The sequence below is a fragment of the Monodelphis domestica genome, chromosome 5 (assembly GCF_027887165.1).
Source record: "Monodelphis domestica isolate mMonDom1 chromosome 5, mMonDom1.pri, whole genome shotgun sequence".
NCBI lineage: Eukaryota > Metazoa > Chordata > Mammalia > Didelphimorphia > Didelphidae > Monodelphis > Monodelphis domestica.
This window is the reverse complement of record NC_077231.1, coordinates 227,387,101-227,406,447: the sequence shown is the minus strand read 5'-3', so window position 1 is coordinate 227,406,447 and position 19,347 is coordinate 227,387,101. Positions and strand designations below refer to the sequence as shown.

General features: G+C 37.4%; 2 protein-coding genes across 3 annotated transcripts in view; both read right to left on the bottom strand.

Moving 5' to 3' along the window:
* The window catches only part of LOC100617303 (GTPase IMAP family member 7-like), a 53,681-nt gene extending 51,217 nt beyond the window's left edge, over positions 1-2,464 (bottom strand). Inside the window, exon 1 of one of the 2 annotated variants that reach the window (XM_007504588.3) lies at positions 2,336-2,464. The gene's annotated coding sequence lies outside the window, so the exon portion shown is untranslated. The remainder of the gene's footprint in view (positions 1-2,335) is intronic. The other variant, XM_056799895.1, reaches the window with a different exon arrangement.
* A 3,954-nt stretch (positions 2,465-6,418) lies between these two features.
* Positions 6,419-19,004, bottom strand: LOC130453543 (GTPase IMAP family member 7-like). The gene is made up of 3 exons (XM_056799893.1): positions 18,527-19,004; positions 17,156-17,213; positions 6,419-7,644 (listed from the first exon to the last, which is right to left on the bottom strand). The coding sequence occupies exons 1-3, from the start codon at positions 18,790-18,792 to the stop codon at positions 6,751-6,753; spliced, it is 1,218 nt and encodes a 405-aa protein (XP_056655871.1). The 5' UTR covers positions 18,793-19,004; the 3' UTR covers positions 6,419-6,750.
* Between the last annotated feature and the right edge of the window lie 343 nt (positions 19,005-19,347).

Below are 19,347 nucleotides of genomic sequence, written 5' to 3'. Positions count from 1 at the left end.
AAGAAGTCACCACTACTGAAGACCCAGAAAAGAAAATTCTATCAAAGTCCTTAGAGCAGTCTAATTGATCAGCATCAGAAATGGATATTGAAAACCAGTGAAAAATTAAATTTATATCCAACAAACCTTTTAAAAATTAAAATGGAGAGAATTTTTAAAAGGTTTGTTAGTTTCTTATTGAACAGGAGAGTTTTGAAAAGAAGTGGAGTTAAAGAAAATGAAAAGAACACTGATGCATCCTTTAAAAATACAAAGAGAGTAAAAGAAAATACAGAATGATACCTAAACAAGCAAAACAATTGTTGGAACTTCCTTTTTAATTTGAAAAATATGTTTTTAAAACTGTATATAATAGATTTAAAATTTCACATGTGCTCCTTTTTCTGTTCTTTAAATATGGAAATGTTTGTGTTTGTTCATGCTTATCAAGTTCAGAGTAATTAAAGAGAAAGTTTTAAAATGATGTTTTACTATATATTTTCCCATTATAATCTTAAGTCCACTGACTTTCCATCTGGTTTGCAGCTGAAATCTCTAATATGTATTGTCTCCCCTTGTTAGAGTGTAAGCTCCCTGAGAGCTGATTTTTACATCTTGTTAAAAAATATTCCTGGCACTCAGCAGAGTGCTTTGTATGTAGTTCATCATAAAGACTTTTTCATTCATTCCAATGGGAAGTTCTACTCTAAACTGGCCAGTTGGAGGAGACAGAACTGGCCTGGGAAGTTGCTATTAAGTTGTTCCTAATAAGATTTATGGGATGGAAATGCCCTCTTCAGGCAAACTACTTTCCATAGTGGTATCTGCTGTGATATAGTGTTATGTTACATACATACATACATGCATGCACACAAACATACCAACTGATCTGTGAATGTGAGTTGTGTACACAGAACTTTTTTCTCCTAATTCCTTATATTCTAACATCATTTTTGCTGTACTTAAGAACACTGACTGGGTAAAATAGTGCTACTGAGGACTTAATATGATGCCAAAGGAAAGGAGATTGGGAGAGTAGACTGCTTTCAATGGCCTACTTTATACACACAAGATACACCCTCAGTTGCAGGAGGTTGCAACATAGGCAGAGAACATGCTAAAACCCCCTCCATTCTTCCTGATCCCCCCAGGACCCTTAGGTGGGAGCTGTGGAAGCATACAGGGAAATGAGGATCTAGGGAACTCTAAAAGAAAAAGAGTAGTCGAGAGATTAGCTCATTCACAAATTCAGACAAGCAACAACTACATTTTAGTCCACAAAATGATGTCCTCAGAAACAGTCTCTTTCACTTTGTTCTTTAACAGGGGACTTTTTGAGCTTGAAAGGATTACAGAGTTAGTAGCAGTACCCTACACCTGGGAGCCCTTGGGGAGTTTTCATCTCCGCAAGTTCAGGAAATGGACAGGTCAGGTCGTGACGAGGCTCACTGCTAAGCAGTCCCCTCCCTGTCCTTTCCTTCTGCCCCCTGCCTCATGCCCTCCTATACTCCTATTCCTCATCCCCTGAAACCTGTACCAACAAAACTAGCTGCATCTCCAAAGGAGGAGGCTATTATTTCTGGTACAACACAGGGCCCAGGCTGGCCAGCTGAGGGGTGGGAGACACCTTACCAGAGAAGGTGCCCCACCCCAGTTCTGTCACTGAAGCCAACCAGCCAAGACGGTCTTGCTTCCTGCTTACTGATGGCAAAATTCATGAGTGAAGCCTCGTCTTCTCTCTGTGTTTCTTTTGAAAATGAATTTCATTTTCTCTTTCATTGTGAACTGCTTGAACTCGTGTGGTTTATTTCTTCTAGAAGACGGGTATATATAATAGGCATTACATTTAGCACGAGAGCCACAGCACTGCTTTCTATGTGTTTGCCGAACTTTTTTCTTCCTTTGTGGCCATTTCAAAGCTATTTTGGTGCTCTTTCTTTTGAGTATCTCTAACCACCCTCTAAGTGTTTCTCAGGCTTGTTCACGTAGGACGGACCTTTCACGTACTGGCCAGGGCACACACCGAGAAGGCCAGAAGAAGGCTGAGAGCCCGAGCTCCCGACAGTCGCGGATCTCGGGCCGGTTTGCCTACCTTTAGTGCTACATTTCCCCCTTTAGGTGAGAACAATCTGGTCTCTACATTCTGCAGCTAATTTCAACTCCCCGCCAGGGCCACCCTCCCAGCAAAACAGACATAGGAAGAGTGTGTCTGTTACCCCAAGTTCTTTTTCTCTGCTGATCCATAAGCCCTTCGGTGGAAAACATTCTTCCCTCACTGGAAATCCAGAGCCCGAAGGCTGCTGCTCCATCTCTCCTGCCAGATAAGATAAGTAAGTAAGCCGAGAAAGGTACTTACTCCAAGGTGTCAGTGCCTCGCTGTATTCTTATCCTGTCCGCGAATATTTGGGCTCACAAGGAAAACCCAACAGAGGCCAGACCGCCTAACCCCAAAGGAATGACTCCACAATGAGAAGTTTCTCAGGAAGTGGGTGCCTGGGGGAGGAGTTAGCAGGAGGCATTTAAGAACAGTAAAGCTAATCTCGAACCTTCAGACCTTACCAATTATTCTTATCTTATAAAGCAGTAGGGAAAGAATAAGAAGATATTTCTAGGAAGTCATTTTCTATCTGCTATCACTTCTCCTAAAGGAGAAAAACCAAGGGCTAGGCAAATCCTGCTCTGCCCACCTCTCCTTCAAATGCCAAGGAGAACAGCGAGAAATGGTGGCAGGTTAGGAAGATATGGCACAGCCTGGCTCTCTCCCTCAGAACGACTTCAGTAAACAGCTGGGAAGAGTATCAGGCTCAACAGTGATTGGCAAATGCACAGAAAAACCTAAGGGAGTCATTTCTCCAGCCCTAGTGTGAATAGGGAAATAAAGGCTTAACAAAGGCCCTGAGGAGGGGTCTTAGCCAGGGTGGTCTACCCAGAGCCTCTTTCTAGCACAGGGAATGAACTAGAACTTGTGCCAGTGCTCTAGGGAAAGAATTTGTTTCAGATATAGGGTGGAAGAACAAGAATTGGCTGGTCATCTGGGGTCATAAAGGGAATTAAATGACAGAGAGCCCAAAACTTCTTTTGTTATGTTTTAATTATCTTAAAAGAGGAAAGGAGAATGAGGGGAAAGGAATACAGTAGGGAAGGTAGGGTGTGGGAAATTACCTATATGATCAGAGACACAATTACAAGACTATACAGAAAAAAGGGGGAGGGCCTTGGAGAATATCACCTTCAACTGAACTAGTCAAAGGAAAGTAGAATAAATAGAATTTCCCACAGAAATACATTCAAGTCAATAGGGAAAGTAGTAGGGATGGGGGAGAGGTTAGTTTCTGAGAGGAATTAGTAAAAAGGTGAGGAAAAGACCCCAAACTCAGAGAGGGTATTGTGAAGTAGACCTTAAAAGGAGAAAAAGGAAGGATAAGAGTCTGTGGTTAGATGTGGATGAAGGAAAGGGAAGAGGGGTGATGGGGCAAAAGCACATGGTATCAACCAGAGAGCACTAAAGCTGAGCATACCCACACTCATTACCTTCTTCTTTGCAAAGGGAAGGCAAGAAGCCAAGAGAGGAAAAAATTAAGAGAATGGATTGAAAGGAAATACACAATTAATAATCATAACTGTGAATATAAATGGAATTAACTCCTAAAAGATTAGAAAGCAGAATCCAGCAATATGTTGTTTATAAGAAATCCATTTGAAATGCATAAATTCCCATTGAACTAAAAGAGAGGGCTTGAACACCGTCTATAATGTTTCAAATGAATTTTTAAAAGCAAGGGCAGCAATCAGGATCTCAAGTCAAGTTAAAATAGATTCAATTAAGAAATATAAAGAGGAAAACTACATTATGCTAAAAGGTATGATAGGCAGTGAATTAAATATATCAATACTTAACATAATACTAAATAGCATAGCAATTAAAAATCTAAATGAACAGCTAAATGAGTTATAAAAAGAAATAGATGGCCTCAGATACTTCCTAGTTGAATGGCCCTGGGTAAGTCACTTAAACCACATTACCTAGCCTTTATTGCTCTTCTACCTTAGAACCAAAACACAGTATTGATTCTAAAACAGAAGGTAAGGGTTTTAAAAAGTATGATATGATAGAGGATCTAAATGTATCTGTTAGACCTAGACAATTCAACAAAATAATAAATAAAAAATGAGTTAAGGAACTGAGTAGAATTTTTTAAAAATAAGAATGTGATATATGTCTGGCCACTATTGAATAGAAAAAGAAGTGTATGTATCCTTCAATACCATATAGTACATTTAAAAAAATCAACCAAGTAACACAAATGAAGAATAGCAAAAACATCAAAGACATACTTTAATATAACAATTAATTAAAAGAATATTCAATTAAGGACCATAGGATTAAGATGAATTGAAAGTGTGGGGGCAAAGCAATGGAGACAATCTAACTCTTTATTGTTGTTTGCCCTTTGTTTTTTAAGAGAATTGATGACATCACAGGGTGATGTCTTGCCTTGAAGAAGAGGCAGGGCTGCACAAAATCATTACCTCATCCTTTCTTCCAGAGTCATCCAACTTCAGTGGCAAGATAAAGGCCAGGACAATTGGTGATAAACCAGGATGTAGTGGATTGCCTTGGTATCTTTGAGGTCTGACCAAGTTCCAATCACTCCACAGTTCCTGTTTCAATCACCTTCATGGCTAGTGCAATGAATTTCTCTCATTCATCCATTCTTCCTGGGGAAGTCTTCACATGCTTGGGGTAGACATCCCTCCTAACTAAACAAGGTTTGAGGCCTGTCAGTTACCCAGAATGGAGAGATTCTTAATTCTTTAAGAGGGTTAGAATTCATTCTTAATTCTTAAGATTGAATGGGATAAGACAATGTGTAAACAGATGGTATGTAAATGATGTAAATAATGATACAATTGATAAAGGGATTGATGATAGCAGGTGACAGAACACATGGTGGAAGTCAAATGGTGGCAAAAGCAAGTTGTAGAATGTGAAAGAAGTGTAGGAAAAGCATATGAAAGACATACATTATAGGAGATTATAATGAAATAAGGGGCCTCTCATGAGAGCCAAAAGACAGATATGTTGTAGGAAAAATGTATGTAGATATGTGGAGGTGTCAGAAGGGAAAAATAGAGAATGTGATTCTGCTTGAAGCAGAGGTTTGAAAGGAAAAAAAGAGTAACTATTTTGAGGTTAAAATTTAAAAGCAAGTAGAAGTCAGTGAGAGAATGTTGTGTTGAAAAATTAAGGAAATAACGCCTGTAAGCAATCATTGTGAAAGTCCATTTGAAAGTTGTGGAGTTTTTAATTAAAATCCACTGGGAGAAATGTAATACAAAGGTTTTAAAACATGTTAGTTTTATAAGTGAAGAAATAGACAAAAAGTCAAGGTCTTTGAGAATAAAAAGGTGTTTTTTGATGTATAATCTCCATTTATTATCACAAAGAGAAAGATTTTTAAAGAAAGTAGAGTGCAAAGCATTACATTGTATTTAGAAGGCATTTCTTTCCCATAGAATATTATTTATGAAAAGACTTTACCCAAAACATTTCTAGTGCTCTTCTACAAACCCAAGCAATCCCAGGGGGCAAAGTTCATTCTCAGATATCCCACCTGATACTTGCATTAACAGCTTTGCTGTGGCCTTTAGCAGAACACAGAGGCATCTCTGTGAAAATTATTTGTGACTTCTTTCTCCCTGTGTCAGACTCCAACATTTATTCATGGCTCTTTTCTCACTGGATCAGATCCTAATATCTATTTAACCTTGTCAAATATGAGGGGGGAAAACCTTCACGTACCAGTCAATAGGTTGCCTCCATTTGAGTATCTCACATCATTGATGCAACTTGGCTGAGCTCAACCATTAAAAGCATTTATTAAGTATCTTCTATGTGGCACATGGACAGCTAAGTAGTACAGTGGATAGAGCACTGTGCCTGAAGTCTGAAAGACTCAACTTCCTGAATTCAAATCTAGCCTCAGACATTTATGAGCTATGTGACTCAGGATACGTCACTTAACTCTGCTTACCTTCATTTCCACGACTATAAAAAGACCTGTAGAAAGAAATGGCAAACCACTTCATTATCTTTGCCAAGAAACCCCCAGATGGGGTCACAAAGAGTCAGACCCAATTTAAAGTGACTGATCCATAATATATGTCAAACACCACTCGGATTGAGGATATAATGCAAGAAATAATCCCTAGGTCCAAGGAGTTCACATCTGGATCTTAGCAGCTGAAGAGCAACAGAAATGAAATGAAAAGTGGTACCAATATTTAGGTGAAAGAAGAAAATCATTTAAAAATGTACAAGGGGAAGAGAGATATGGATTTAACTGTAGACAAGAAAGATTTCTATAGACACTGGGATTAGTAGATGAGTGGAGACACAAAATCCTGGAGGATCAGGAATGAAGAAGCTTTGAAGCAATTTAAACAAAGAAGGTTAAACTTTATTACTTATTCACGTTCATGAAAGATTTGAGGGCGACAAATCCTAGACTCTACACTTGGGGCCCAGAAAGTAAAAGCTCAACCAAAAGAAGTAAATTTGATTCTGGGAGCTATAATGTGGCATATCACTGGTGGGAATTCTGCCCCTCCATATCTGTTTTATCATGGCCTCAAAAATAATATGAAAGAAATCAGGAATAATTCTGTAATAGATAAATTTACATAAAATTAAGGATAGCTATGAATTTTAAAAAAGCAGGTTCATTTTTTTTAAGTACCTACATGAACTTTTGGAACCAAAGTGGAATTTTAGAAATAGTTTCTAATTTTGGTTGCTATTCCTTTCAATAAACTTGTATCTTTCTCTGATTCTGCGTCTATTTGTTTAATAATTTCATCATATTTTTGCCGTAGGCTTCTTATTTTAGACTCCTTTTGGTTTTTTTCCTCATCTGTGGGGTTTGATATCTCAGCATATTTTTCTTCTATTTCACAAATACTATTTTCTAAATGTTGAGTGTATTCTGCCTTCAGGTTCTCTCTTCTTTTTTTGTGTATTTCCTCAGTTTTCATGTATATGGCATCTGAGAAATACTCCTCTTTATTATCCTGTACCATCTTCTCTATCATATCCAGCAGCTCTGTCACTTGGGCTTTGTTTTCATCATCCTTGGCTTTGTTATTGAATGCACAGTATCTCCCATTACACTCTTTAAGGAGCATTTTGAGGTTTGCATTACAGCCTTTTAAAAACTCATCCAGTTCCTGACCCTCTAGGTCATCTTTCCGAGTGAACAAGACTACCATGTATTTTGTGGCAGAGGTTCCAAAGAGTGCCTTGAGCCAGCAGACAGTCTGCTGATCTTCATCTGTATAGCAACCCAGCTGTAGAACCAGAATGATGGCATGTGGCCCAGGGGAAGATAAGATGACACAGCGACTGATCTCAGTGCAAGTGGTTTCTAAGCTTTTCTTTGTGTGAAATAGTCCAGGGGTATCAACAACCACAAGCTCTTTCTTGGACTTCCATTTTCGGGTTTGTTTTTTACATTCCTGGGTCACTGAATGTCCTCCATGTATAGATTCAAATCCTTCATAGCCAAGGATGTTGTTCCCAGCTGCACTTTTCCCATTTCCACTTTTCCCAACTAGGACAATCCTCAGGATATTATCAGACTCATGGTTCACACAGTCGTCAGGAATCTGTGGGAATAAATTTGTCTGATTGAAAATCCCATCATCAAGGTAATAAAGAAGGGTGAGGGAACTTAACTACAGAAGGGAGGTGATAGAAAGTATTCGACTTTAGATGCTTAGTTAGCCTATATCCTTCAAACCATAAAACTGTATACTTCTAGGACTGACATTTGTCTCAAAGTAAACAGAAGTGGGATGAGTTTTACAAAGAAATATTCTAGTCAAAATCTGGAAATTTTTAAATAATTTAATATTGGTATAAAATAAGTAAGGCTGCTAGACTGCACAGCAGATAGAATCCCTGACCTTAAATCAGGAAACTCACTAATGATGTCCATAGTGGCTCAGTGATTTCCCAAGGGCAGACTTGGTGGCAGGGCCATAACTTAAGTCTAGAGTACAGAAAAGTCAAAGTCAAAGAATGTGTCTAGTAGAACCATAGCCTCGGGCAGATTCAGAGTGACAAGGGCTATGCAATTAATGACAGACAGACATAACTGTGTGGAAATTTGCCAGCCAATGACAGCTATCCCTCACTTGACGGAAACTCATTTCACAGAATTCAAAATTGAGAGAATCAGGTTATTTATTATAGTACCTAAAACACAGTATCTTCATCACTATGTTTTGCAACATATTATTTCACTTGATTCAAATAGGAAACCCATAGGTAAGTTGCCAAGTCACTATTATTTCTGTTGGACAAAAATGGAAACTACAGCCCAAAGAGCAATTTACTTAAGGCCACATAGCAAAACAAAGATGAGAACAAGTCCCCAGGGCTCCTCAAAAACCAGCAGCTCCTTATCTCTCTCCTTTCTCCTGTTTTGAAGAACAATCTATTTTGAATTGGATTGGGGGGCAGAGGACATTGAGCTTAGGAGCAGAATAAGCTGAATTGTAGTCTTTTTCTGCCATTAACTCAATGTGTAATTTTGGGCTAATCATGTTATCTGCCTGAACCTCAGTTTTCCTCAACTATAAATCCTCCTCCTCATCTCCAGCTCTGATCCTAAATCAGCCTCCACCCATTGCTGTTGCTGCCCCTGCTGGGTTGATTGCTGCCACTGAGAAGCTAGGAGTCCTTGGAGTCATTCCTCAGGGCAGATGGTAAAAAAACAAACAAACAAAAAAAACAACACCTGAGTGTCTTTTTCCTTAGGCAATCAAACAAACAAAAAAAAACAACACCTGAGTGTCTTTTTCCTTAGGCAATGATTAGCCTCTTAACTCCCTCTGGGGAAACTAGTATTTTACCTCAGGGGGGACAGAGAGAAGGAAGAAACTCTTTCAAAAAGAAAGTTGATTACAATCATGGTGTGTTCTAGGAAAGAGCACTGCATTACCTATTTCAAACAGCTTCCAGCTTTAGGATGTTTTTTCTTTCTACCACTGATCCTTTCAATTATCTTGCCTGATATTCAGGGCAGAAATTCATCTCCCTATAACCCTTTCCCATTTGGGTCTGCCCAGTCTCTAAGATTCATCCAGTTTGATATTCCTCAAACCCATATTCTCCCTCCCTATGGGAGATCCCACATTGCTGACAATAGGGATATGAATTTTAGAAAAAGGAATTTTAAAGGGTCTGGAGGTGACATTTTAAGCCTCTTCAGACTCCATTTTTTAAAAAATGAAAGTCTCTGTATCTTATTGTATTTTGCTGACTTTTTTTTAAGATTTAATTTTGTTGTTTAAAGTTCATATAGTAAATGTATTCATTACTGTTCTAATCTACTGTTTTAACTATCAGATATATTCTGTTACCTTTCCCTTATGACTATGAGCAAGATATTGTAAAAGTTCATAAACACCCTTTTTTTCCATTTAGCATTTGTTAAAATTGTCACATAGATGATGGATGGATTCAACCTGGCTAACAACATTTAGAGAATTTAATAAGCTAAGAATTTAATTATAATGTTCAGGGGTCTTCAGAAATAATTTTAATTAACTGGTGGTTTCTGAAGGGATGAGTTTTTTATATTTATATTTTAAAGAATATTGTATTAAAGGTAGAGAAACAAAGAAATGTTCCTACCAAGGTATTTCTATGAAGCAGGAAGCCAAAAAGAGCTCCTGCAAAATTCTTCATTTTAATTTACTTCCACCAGAAAAATCTAGATTTCTTGGTGATGTTCTAGACCCAAATAAATTTTACTTTCTTTACAAATATACTTGCCAAGGTTGAAATATTTGCTACATCTGTAAAAATTGTGACAAATAAACCAGGAGAACATTGTACACAGAGACAAACACACTGTGGTATAATCGAACGTAATGGACTTCTCCATTAGTGGCAGTGTAATGTCCCTGCACAATCTGCAGGGATCAAGGAGAAAAAACACTATCCATAAGCAGAGTACAAACTGAGGGAGTAGAAACACCGAGGAAAAGCAACTGCCTGACTACAATGACTGAGGGGACATGACAGAGGAGAGACTCTAAACGAACACTCTAATGCAAATACTAACAATATGGCAATGGGTTCGAATCAAGAACACATGTGATACCAGTGGAATCACGCGTCGGCCACGGGGGGGGGGGGGAGGGCAGGTGGGAGGGAGGAAAAGAAAATGATCTGTGTCTTTAATGAAAAATGCATGGAAATGATCAAATAAAATACTATTTAAAAAATTGTGACAAATATCCATCAGTTCATAGCTGTTTTTCTTTTTTTGTCATACAGCAACTTATACCAAATGTGATAGTGTGTTTGTTTGCTATTGTCATTAAATGGGCTATTATAATTTAGGGTATTTTGATACTTTTTGAATGTGCATTACATGTTGTATTATTGTTCTTTATAAAAAACTGTTACTTGTTTTAAATCATTTGCTTCTACTCATAGTGGATCATGGTCAGGTTTGAAGAGGAAATGGATCTCATTTTTGGTGAGAAACCTTTGTATTCTACACTTCCTTAGCTGACAGAGTGTTAATGATTGTAAGCTATATATTTTTGGTTTTTAAAACTCTTTTATTATTGTTTTTGCTTGCATGCTCAATATAGTATTTCAGTTTTTTCTCCTCTCCATTTTGTATTTGAAGCACATGTCACCAGCATTGAGAAGATCTTCTTTAACTTTTTTGATCTTGCAGTAATATAAGTTTAAAATATATTTACTATAATGTCAGTGTAAGCCCCAAAAGCTTGAGACTATAGAAATGATGCCACTGATTGTTTAAAAAAGAATTATGGGACTTTGCTTAATGATTCTGTCTGATTCCAAGACAAGAGAATACAAAAAGAGCCATTGCACAGTGCCAAAAAAGCACAAAGCTAAACTTCATAGTGGTTATCGAGCATAAGGTCAAAGAGACCAACCAATCCCATTGGGATTCATGAAAATTTTGAGCCAAGACAAGAGGACTTGAACTTGTTTAGAGTTCAAGGTTGCATCTGTTTAACATGTGTTAAAGGCAGGTCTTCCTTGTCCCACATTTTACCAAGTATCTCAAATTTGGCTCCTACCTGGCTCCTATAATCTAGTCCCTTTTCTGTCTTTCATGGTAAGACAAATTTTCTATAGTCCTGGCTACTGATTTGGTAAATGCATAATTGCTTAAATCATTTTAATGGGCTCTGCTTCAAGGACCTGTTATGGATTTATTTTTCCTTTACTTAGAATTTTACACATAAGACTTTGATAGTCTATATTTCATCCAGAACTTATTTTTTTATTTGGATTTTTAAAATATTTTTTTATTTCTCTTGACAATTGCTTCATATACCTCATAACTCAGTCATACATCCCTAAGTGATCCCTGTGTTTTTCAATACCCTCTTCAGGGGGGAATGTGTTATTATTATTTTAAATTGCAAATTTTAAATTCTTTTTGAGAGTAATTTTAGGTTAAAAAACATGCTACCTCTCCAAATCCAGAAAATGAGCTCTTCTTAGAAGGCACCATGAAGATGCCTTCACAGACCACAAGCTACATCAAGAAGATCCAGAATGAACTTTGGGTGTGGTTGATTGAACTGAAGGTTGATTGAACATTTAATTTGAATGTATACTCTTATGCCAAAAGGGGACTTCCCCCTAACTGGCTTTTTGTAAATGTGCCTAACAATTATTGATTTTGTTCTCTTTTCCTCTTATCCTCAAATTATTGCAATTTCAAAGTTGGTATATTTCCAAGACCCACTGGAAAGACTAGTCTTCCGCGGGTCTCAAGGGGAGAGTGTATGATTGAAAATCTGTTACCCTAAAAAATAACTACATATCCCAAGAACCCACTGACTTCCCGTCATTACATACTTCCTGTTGACAGAGGATAAAGGGCGTGGGCTTTGGAGGCTCCCTCTCTCTGATGTAGAATCAACATTGATGGTGGTGAGTGGGGTTAACTAAAAAATAGCTAACCAGCCAAGAGCACATGGTCTTTATTTTGTGTCTTCTTTATTCCTTAATTTCTAATGATCATTAATAAATCCCATAAAATATAGTATTTTTATTAGAGATCTAATTTTTACAGGTTCTTCCTTCATCATCAGCAATATCATCTTCAATGGAGATATGTTAGAAGCCTTCCCAATAAGATCAGGATAGCAAGGTTGCCCATTATCACCACAATTACTTAATCTTGTGCTAGAAATGCTAGCTTTAGCAGTAAGACAAGAAAAAAATTGAAGGAGTTAAATAAAGTAAGTAATGAGGCAACTAAGCTATTGCCTTTTCCAGATGATATGATGGTATACTGAGAGAATCCTAGTGAATCAACCAAAAAACTAATTGAAATAATAACTTTAGTAAAGTTGCAGGATACAAAACATACCCACATAAATCATCAGCATTTCTACATATTACCAATAAAATCCAGCAGCAAGAGATAGAAAGAGAATTTCCATTAAAAATTACTCTAGCTATAGCAAGGAAAGGGAATTATAGCAAGAGCAATATTGACAGGCCTGGATTCCAAGCTCCTGGGTTAGGGTTCCAAACTGTTGAAGAGACAGTTTTTCCAATAGCACTCTGGAGCTACAACTTGAAGGAGAAGTTGCAAGTGTGTGGCTGAGACATACTGGAAATCCATCCATCAAACAACTAGCCTTGAGGATTTACTAGCTGTGGTGAGAGAATGTCTCCAGTCTTCCTGGTGGACAGCTGGACTGGGGAAAAGATATCTACCCTGCCGGGGCATCTGAGGACATCAGCTGGACTCCTGTACCTGACTCACCAAGGACTCTCTATTTGTGAGATTTTGATTCCTTGTTGGACTTGCCTTTAGGAATTTATGTAATTAGTTAAGGTAGTTAAATAGTGGGTTTAATTAGAGGGTAAAGCAGTCTGATTTCCCTTCTCCCATTTTCCTCCTCCCTTCATCCCTTCTCTGTTAATAAATTCAATATTATTTATATGTGCTATTTTCCCTCTGTATTACTTTCTTTCTCCCTTTCCAATTTATATACTTTTGACAGTTGGCAGACAGCTAGGTTGAAAAACCTAAATTTTATATTTCCATATTTATTCATTTAAGTTGGTATAGGGAGCAGTCAGTTAAGGTTGGAAGAATCCATCTCCACTCAGAGAGTGGTACAGTCCAAGAATGGGGGCCAGCAGAATTCTGAGACTCTAACTAAACTGGTAGAGGCATTTAATAATTAAATACTTTTTGCCACATGATATAGGTGGCCATATTGGTGGCCATGTTGTAATTTTTTTTCATTTTTTTAAGAAATGTTTTCTCTTTACTAATTGTTTGTTAAAACTCTAATTCACTTGTGTATATAGTGTTATCTTTAAATATAAACATGTCTGGAGACATGGTAATGGATGTTTTGATTGTGTGGTGGGAGTGCATTCTGCATATCCCTTACATTTTATTTGTGCTTTTCTGTAATGTATGTTATGTGGGTTTGGATTATGAGTGGATGAAGCCATTTATGGAAATTACGATGCAAACTGTCCTGTCTCATATCCCTGTAATGTGTATCTGTCTTTGTGTCCTGTATAAGTATAGATTGGCATTCTTTCTTATCTGCAAATTGTTTAAAACAATTATGATTTGTTTGACAAAGGATTCCGAGTTCAAACTAATGGTAATACATATGAAACAATAGCTGGACCAGATGGAACTATATATAAAGGATAAAAAGTTTGTTAATGCAGAATATGTTTTGAGAGTTGTCCAGCAGTCTCTCTGAGGGTCCAGAGTCCACTCTGGCCAGGAGTGACAATTTCGGTCGAATAATGGAGGGAGAAGCACTACTTGCTCAGTCCTACATGTGTAGGCATTACATAGTGTTCTGCCATGGCACGGAGGTTCATTTTTTTTTTTATATAGGCTTAGTGAGTACATACTTCTTTGGCACACAATCAATTATCTACATACATGTTTCCATAGAAGTTAACAATAGACGCTAAGCCTAAGGAGATAGTCAATGAAACATTGTTGCTCTGACAGAAATAGATGAATGACATAAGTAGGGTGATTTGGAGGTCAGTCCCTCTTGACATAAGGAGAATCATTGTTACTTTTGGTCAGATTTCACAACCAATCACAATGACTTAGGAGATGGATAAAAAAACATTTCATAGCTAGGTACATGGTTAGAAGGTAATTTAAGACAGACCAGATTTGGGGTTTTCCTCAATTTACAAGTTCTATTTTTCTTGTATTACTTTAAAGCACCTGGCAATGTTGCCTGGTTTCTCTCTGCAGTGGAGTGTGTCTTGAAGGTGATTGATGTTCTTGGCTTGCCTGGCTTATAATGGGAATGAATGTAACTCTGTGGAGAGGGAAAGGAGGGAGGTAATGGGCAATGATCTTTACATTTTAATTCTGTGAATATAAACTTTTAGGGTAATAATCTAGGGGGATTAATGTGGGATATATATTTATTCTATAAGTCTTTGCTCTTATATCATTTCTTTTGTTTTGGAGAGAGAACAATAATCATCCATTAGGTGAGGGCAGTTAAAGAGAAAAAGAAGGGAATCAGTGGGGGCCTCATTTACTGGGGGCTCCCAAACTGTGACTTTGTCAGCCAGTGGGGGTTTGATGGCTCCTAACAAAAATGAGTAACTTTGATAATATTAAATTAAAAATCTATTGTATAAAGGAAACCAATGTAACCAAGATTATAAGGAAACAACAAACTGAGAACAAATTTTATAATAACTTTTTCTGATAAAGGCCTTGTTTCTCATATATAGAGAAAATTAAGTCAAATTTATAAGAATACAGGTCATTCCCTAATTGAAAAATGGCCAAAGGAAATGAATAAGCAGTTTTCAGGTGAAGAAATCAAAGCTATAAATAATCATCTGAAAAAAAGTTCTAAATCTCTTTTTATTCAAAAATGCAAATTAAAATGACACTGAGGTACATCTTATACCTATCAAATTGGTCGATATAACAATAAAGGAACGCAATAAATGTTGGGAAGGGATATGGCAAAATTGGCAACTAATTGATTATTGGTGGAGTTGTTAGCTATTCCAACCATTCTGGAAGACAATTTGGAACTATGCCCAAAGGACTATAAAACAATTCATACCCTTTTATCCAGTAATACTACTGCTAGGTCTGTATCCCAAAGAGATCTAAAAAAGGAGGAAGGAACCTAATTGCATAAAAATTATGTATAGTAACTCTTTTTGTAGTGGCAAAAAAAAAATGGAAATTGAAAGGATGCCTATCAATTGGGGAATGACTGGACAATTATGGTATGTTGGTAATGGAATACTATTATGCTGTAAGAAGTGATGACCAGGATGATTTCAGCTTGAAAGACCTACTGAACTGATGTGGAATGAAATAAGCAGAACCCAGGGGAACATTATACACAGTAACAGAAATATTGTGTAATTATCATCTGAGAAGGACAACTATTCTCAGCAATACAGTGTTGCAGGACAATTCTGAGGGACTTATTACAAAGAGTGCTATCCACCTATAGCAAAAGAACTGGCAGAGTCAGAATGCAGATCAAAGCATCATATTTTTCACTTTAGTTTATTTGAGGTTTTATTTGGGGGCTTTGGTTTTATGATTAAAACGATGGAAATATGTTTTGCATAATAATGCATGTATAACTGAGATTCAATTGCTTGCCATTTCCAGGATGGGGGAGTGATGGGAGGGAAGAGGGGTAATTTGGATTATATAATTTTGGAAAACTTATGTGGAAATGTGTTACATTTATTTGTACATGTAATTGATCAAATAAAATTAGGGGACAAGAAATTCAAAAAAGAAGATAGCATAGAGGTGAATTAGTTCAACAAAGGATCTAGATGCAGAAGGGACAAGAATCCAACCAGTAGAAAGGTGATGGCCTGGAAGAAAACTGAAGGGTATGAGACCTGGAAGTTAGAGTCACAATAAAGAACAGGATTTGGAGTTACATCATAAAGAGAGAAGCAGAATGACAACTGATTTTCATGAGATAAAGAAATCTTAGAATTCCTGAACATGGACATGAAACACCAGTGGATGATGGCACTTTGTACTATTCATATGTAATCTGTCATATACAGTCTCATATCACAAAAAAGACAGTTTGGTGAATAGGCTTCTGTTTCCTGGCTCTCAGAACCTCATTTAGTTTACTGAAAGGGGTGGACAAAATGATTCTTAAGGACCTTTCCAGTTTTAAGAATTTGCAAATCAGTATCTTAATTGTATTGCTAGACAGCATTGTCTTTTAAATAGGCAAATTTAGGAATTGTTTTAATGGTGGAAGAAGAGAGGAGGAAAGGGGTTGACATGGCTCCAAGACATCTTCTACTTCACTCATTTCTCTAGCTTAAAGTAGTGAAAGACTTCAAATGCAAAGGATGCCTTTTGAAAAAGAAAAAAAAAAACCCTATGTCCTGATCAGTCATTAGTGCCTTAAATACGACAAGGTGATCAAATGGTTTGCTAGCTCAGAGATTAAAATGGGGCCCAGATATTGCTTAAGTGTGAATAATGGATAAGAGAAGAAGACAAGACCCAGGAGAAAGTTCTGTCTATTTTGTGGGTCTCCTTTGTCAGGGGAGAGAAATCCTAGCCCATCCAGGGTGAGTAACAAATCACAAAATGAGGCAGCTTAAAAGAGAAAGAAACAAAATGGGAGCTAGAGCATCACTAGGAACCCCTAACTCTTCATAACTGAATTAAAGACAGAGTTCTTAATTCCTTACTAACATTTACATATTCAGTTTTATTTTTGTGATTTATTTAGAGGTCATATTACTAATGTGTTCTCAGAAAGTTATTATTGAGGCATTAAAAATGGGATTTGGGAAAAATGTTCTACTTAATGAATTAAGATTGGTTAGGCTGCTTTCATGGAAATATGTCCTTGACCTTAGTTGGGGGGGGGCATCCAGAAATAAAACTGTTTCAGCATTTCCATGGGACTTCAAAAATTAATTTCCATCTGTCTGGTACATATAGATGTCAAACAGAGACATGAAAAGAAACAAACTGACTTTGGACTAATTCTACTGACCTAGACATTCTATGCCTCTGTGATTTTTTTAATCACTGGAGAATGAAGAATTGAGGAAAGTGATACTTACCAAGCTGTCAGATTTCCTTGGTTTGGCTTCCATCTTTGAACAGGGTGAGGTGCCAGAGCTATGAATGAGTAAGAGAAAAGACAAAGACAAATACATATTTGCATTTATTTTGGCATTTATAGAAATACTAATACTCAATAAATTCTTATTTAGCACCTGGTGTGTACTTATGTTCAAAAACCATGATTAGCCCAGAGGAAGACATAAAAGATATGAGAGAGACAACCCTTGCCCTCAAGAATCTACTTGGGGAGATAAGACAAAAGATAGCAATAAAAATATCACATTTTTAAAGAACCTCTTATTTTCTTTGATCTAATTCCATATTCATCAAACCACCTTCTGATCTATAATAACTCAGAAGAAACTCAAGTTTCTCCTGAGTCAAACAGCTCACTGTGTTTGTCAGCCCTCAGGATTTGTAGTTGTTATCCTACAGGATCAATCCACTACTTGAAGCCAATTGCCATTCTAATTTAGTAATTGTTCTCTTGTGAGTTTAGTTCACATAAATCAGTCCCCACCAAAGCTAGATTACTCCTTACTTATACTGATTAAAATTCATGTTTTTAACCTGAAAAGCTGAGTTTCTCCCAGACCCTAGATAATGATGACTCCACTAAGATTCAGTTACTAACCAGCCAACCAGCCTCTCTCTCTTTCTATGTCTCTCTGTCTCTCTCCCTTTAATGTCAGTTCATCATCTTATCCTTGAAATACTAGAGTGATTGGGGGAACGTTGCCCCACAGGGCAGAGGCAGTCCTGCTCTCCTGGCTTTGGAATGATTCATGGCTCCACTGTGCAGAGTAAAGTTGTCATTTGGATTCTAGGATAGAGCTAAGCAAGACAGCCCTCATCCTCTGCTGCTCATCTACACTAAGGATGATGGAAGCATAGATTTTGTGCTGGAAGAACCTTAGAGACAATCAGAAACAAACTCCTTATTTTACAAATTGGGAAATTGGGGCACAGAGAGGTTAAGTGACTTAATATCACGCAGTCTGTAAACATCTGGGGGTATGATGTGAATACACATGACCAGTGAATATGTGCAGCCCAAGTTAATTATTCAAGGAAAGGGTAATCATGGAGGCCAGGGTTTTTTTTCCCTAAAAATCATTGCAACAAAAACAATTTCTTTTATCAAGTATCAGTGAAAGAAAGCTATTAAAAGGGAAGAGGGTAGACTAATAATCCCTTCCTGCTCTTAAGAAATTACCCAAACATGCAGTAAACAGACCCACCCTTCCTCTCCAAAACACAAGTCCCTAAATTCTTTCTTTTCTTCTAGTGTTCCCTTCCCTTACACCTCTACTCCATGACATTTCTTTCCCCGTTCCCTGCTATTCCCCAGTCCCAACCAGGCTCACCTTTTTCCAGAGAGTAAAAAATTGATCTTCTCCACTGGACTGGTAAAACAATCTGATGTGTTACTTTCACTTTTGTTTCTACAAGTACACTTTACTTCAGAAAGCTCAAGAAGTAGCACCAATCTATGGACTCTGGAGCCCTCACAGGACAACATGTTATATTGAAATCTTCTCATTTGTGATTCAAAATCAGCCTCATTTCCAGGTGATTTGGTGAGTTCTTCAAGGCCCACTAACCCTAATATACCTTGGCCCCAACTGGCCATGGCTCTCAAATTCCCATTGTTGGTGATTTGTAGAAATTATGACTAGACCAAGGTCACATAAGTGATAAGAAACAGATCTGGGATCAGAACCAAGGTACTCTAATTCCATATTGTGAATCTTAAAATTTCTCAGACTTGTGAATGTTAAAAATTCTCAGACTCTACCTTAGAACATTTGGTTAAGACCATTCTCCTTGTGTGTGTGTGTATGATGGGAAAAATCCACACACTGAATCCTTATATATTGGTAATACTAACATTGCCACCAAAATGGGGGTGAGGGAAACACAGGAGAGAAAGAGAGAGAGAGAGAGAGAGAGAGAGAGAGAGAGAGAGAGAGAGAGAGCGCCAGTTCTTTAAGAGCCATAGAATGTTTGGTATTAATCCCAAGAGACCTGTGCCATTGGATGGGACACATGACCAGAGAGGTGGAAAGAAGATGGAACTGTGGGAAAGAGCTACTCTTTCTCCTTATTACTGAATAGAAACAGACAACTGGCCAGGAATATCCTTTTTGTAATTAAATGTAAAATGAAAGAGTCAGATTGAATGATG

Bases quoted from the DNA above. Each gene is read 5' to 3' on its own strand.
- LOC130453543 (XM_056799893.1), bottom strand. From the start codon at position 18,792: ATGGCCAGTTGGGGCCAAGGTATATTAGGGTTAGTGGGCCTTGAAGAA. The intron at 17,214-18,526 runs GTGAGCCTGGTT...ACTCATTCATAG, and splicing joins TTTTTACTCTCTGGAAAAAG to CTCTGGCACCTCACCCTGTT. The intron at 7,645-17,155 runs GTAAGTATCACT...TTATTCCCACAG, and splicing joins CAAGGAAATCTGACAGCTTG to ATTCCTGACGACTGTGTGAA.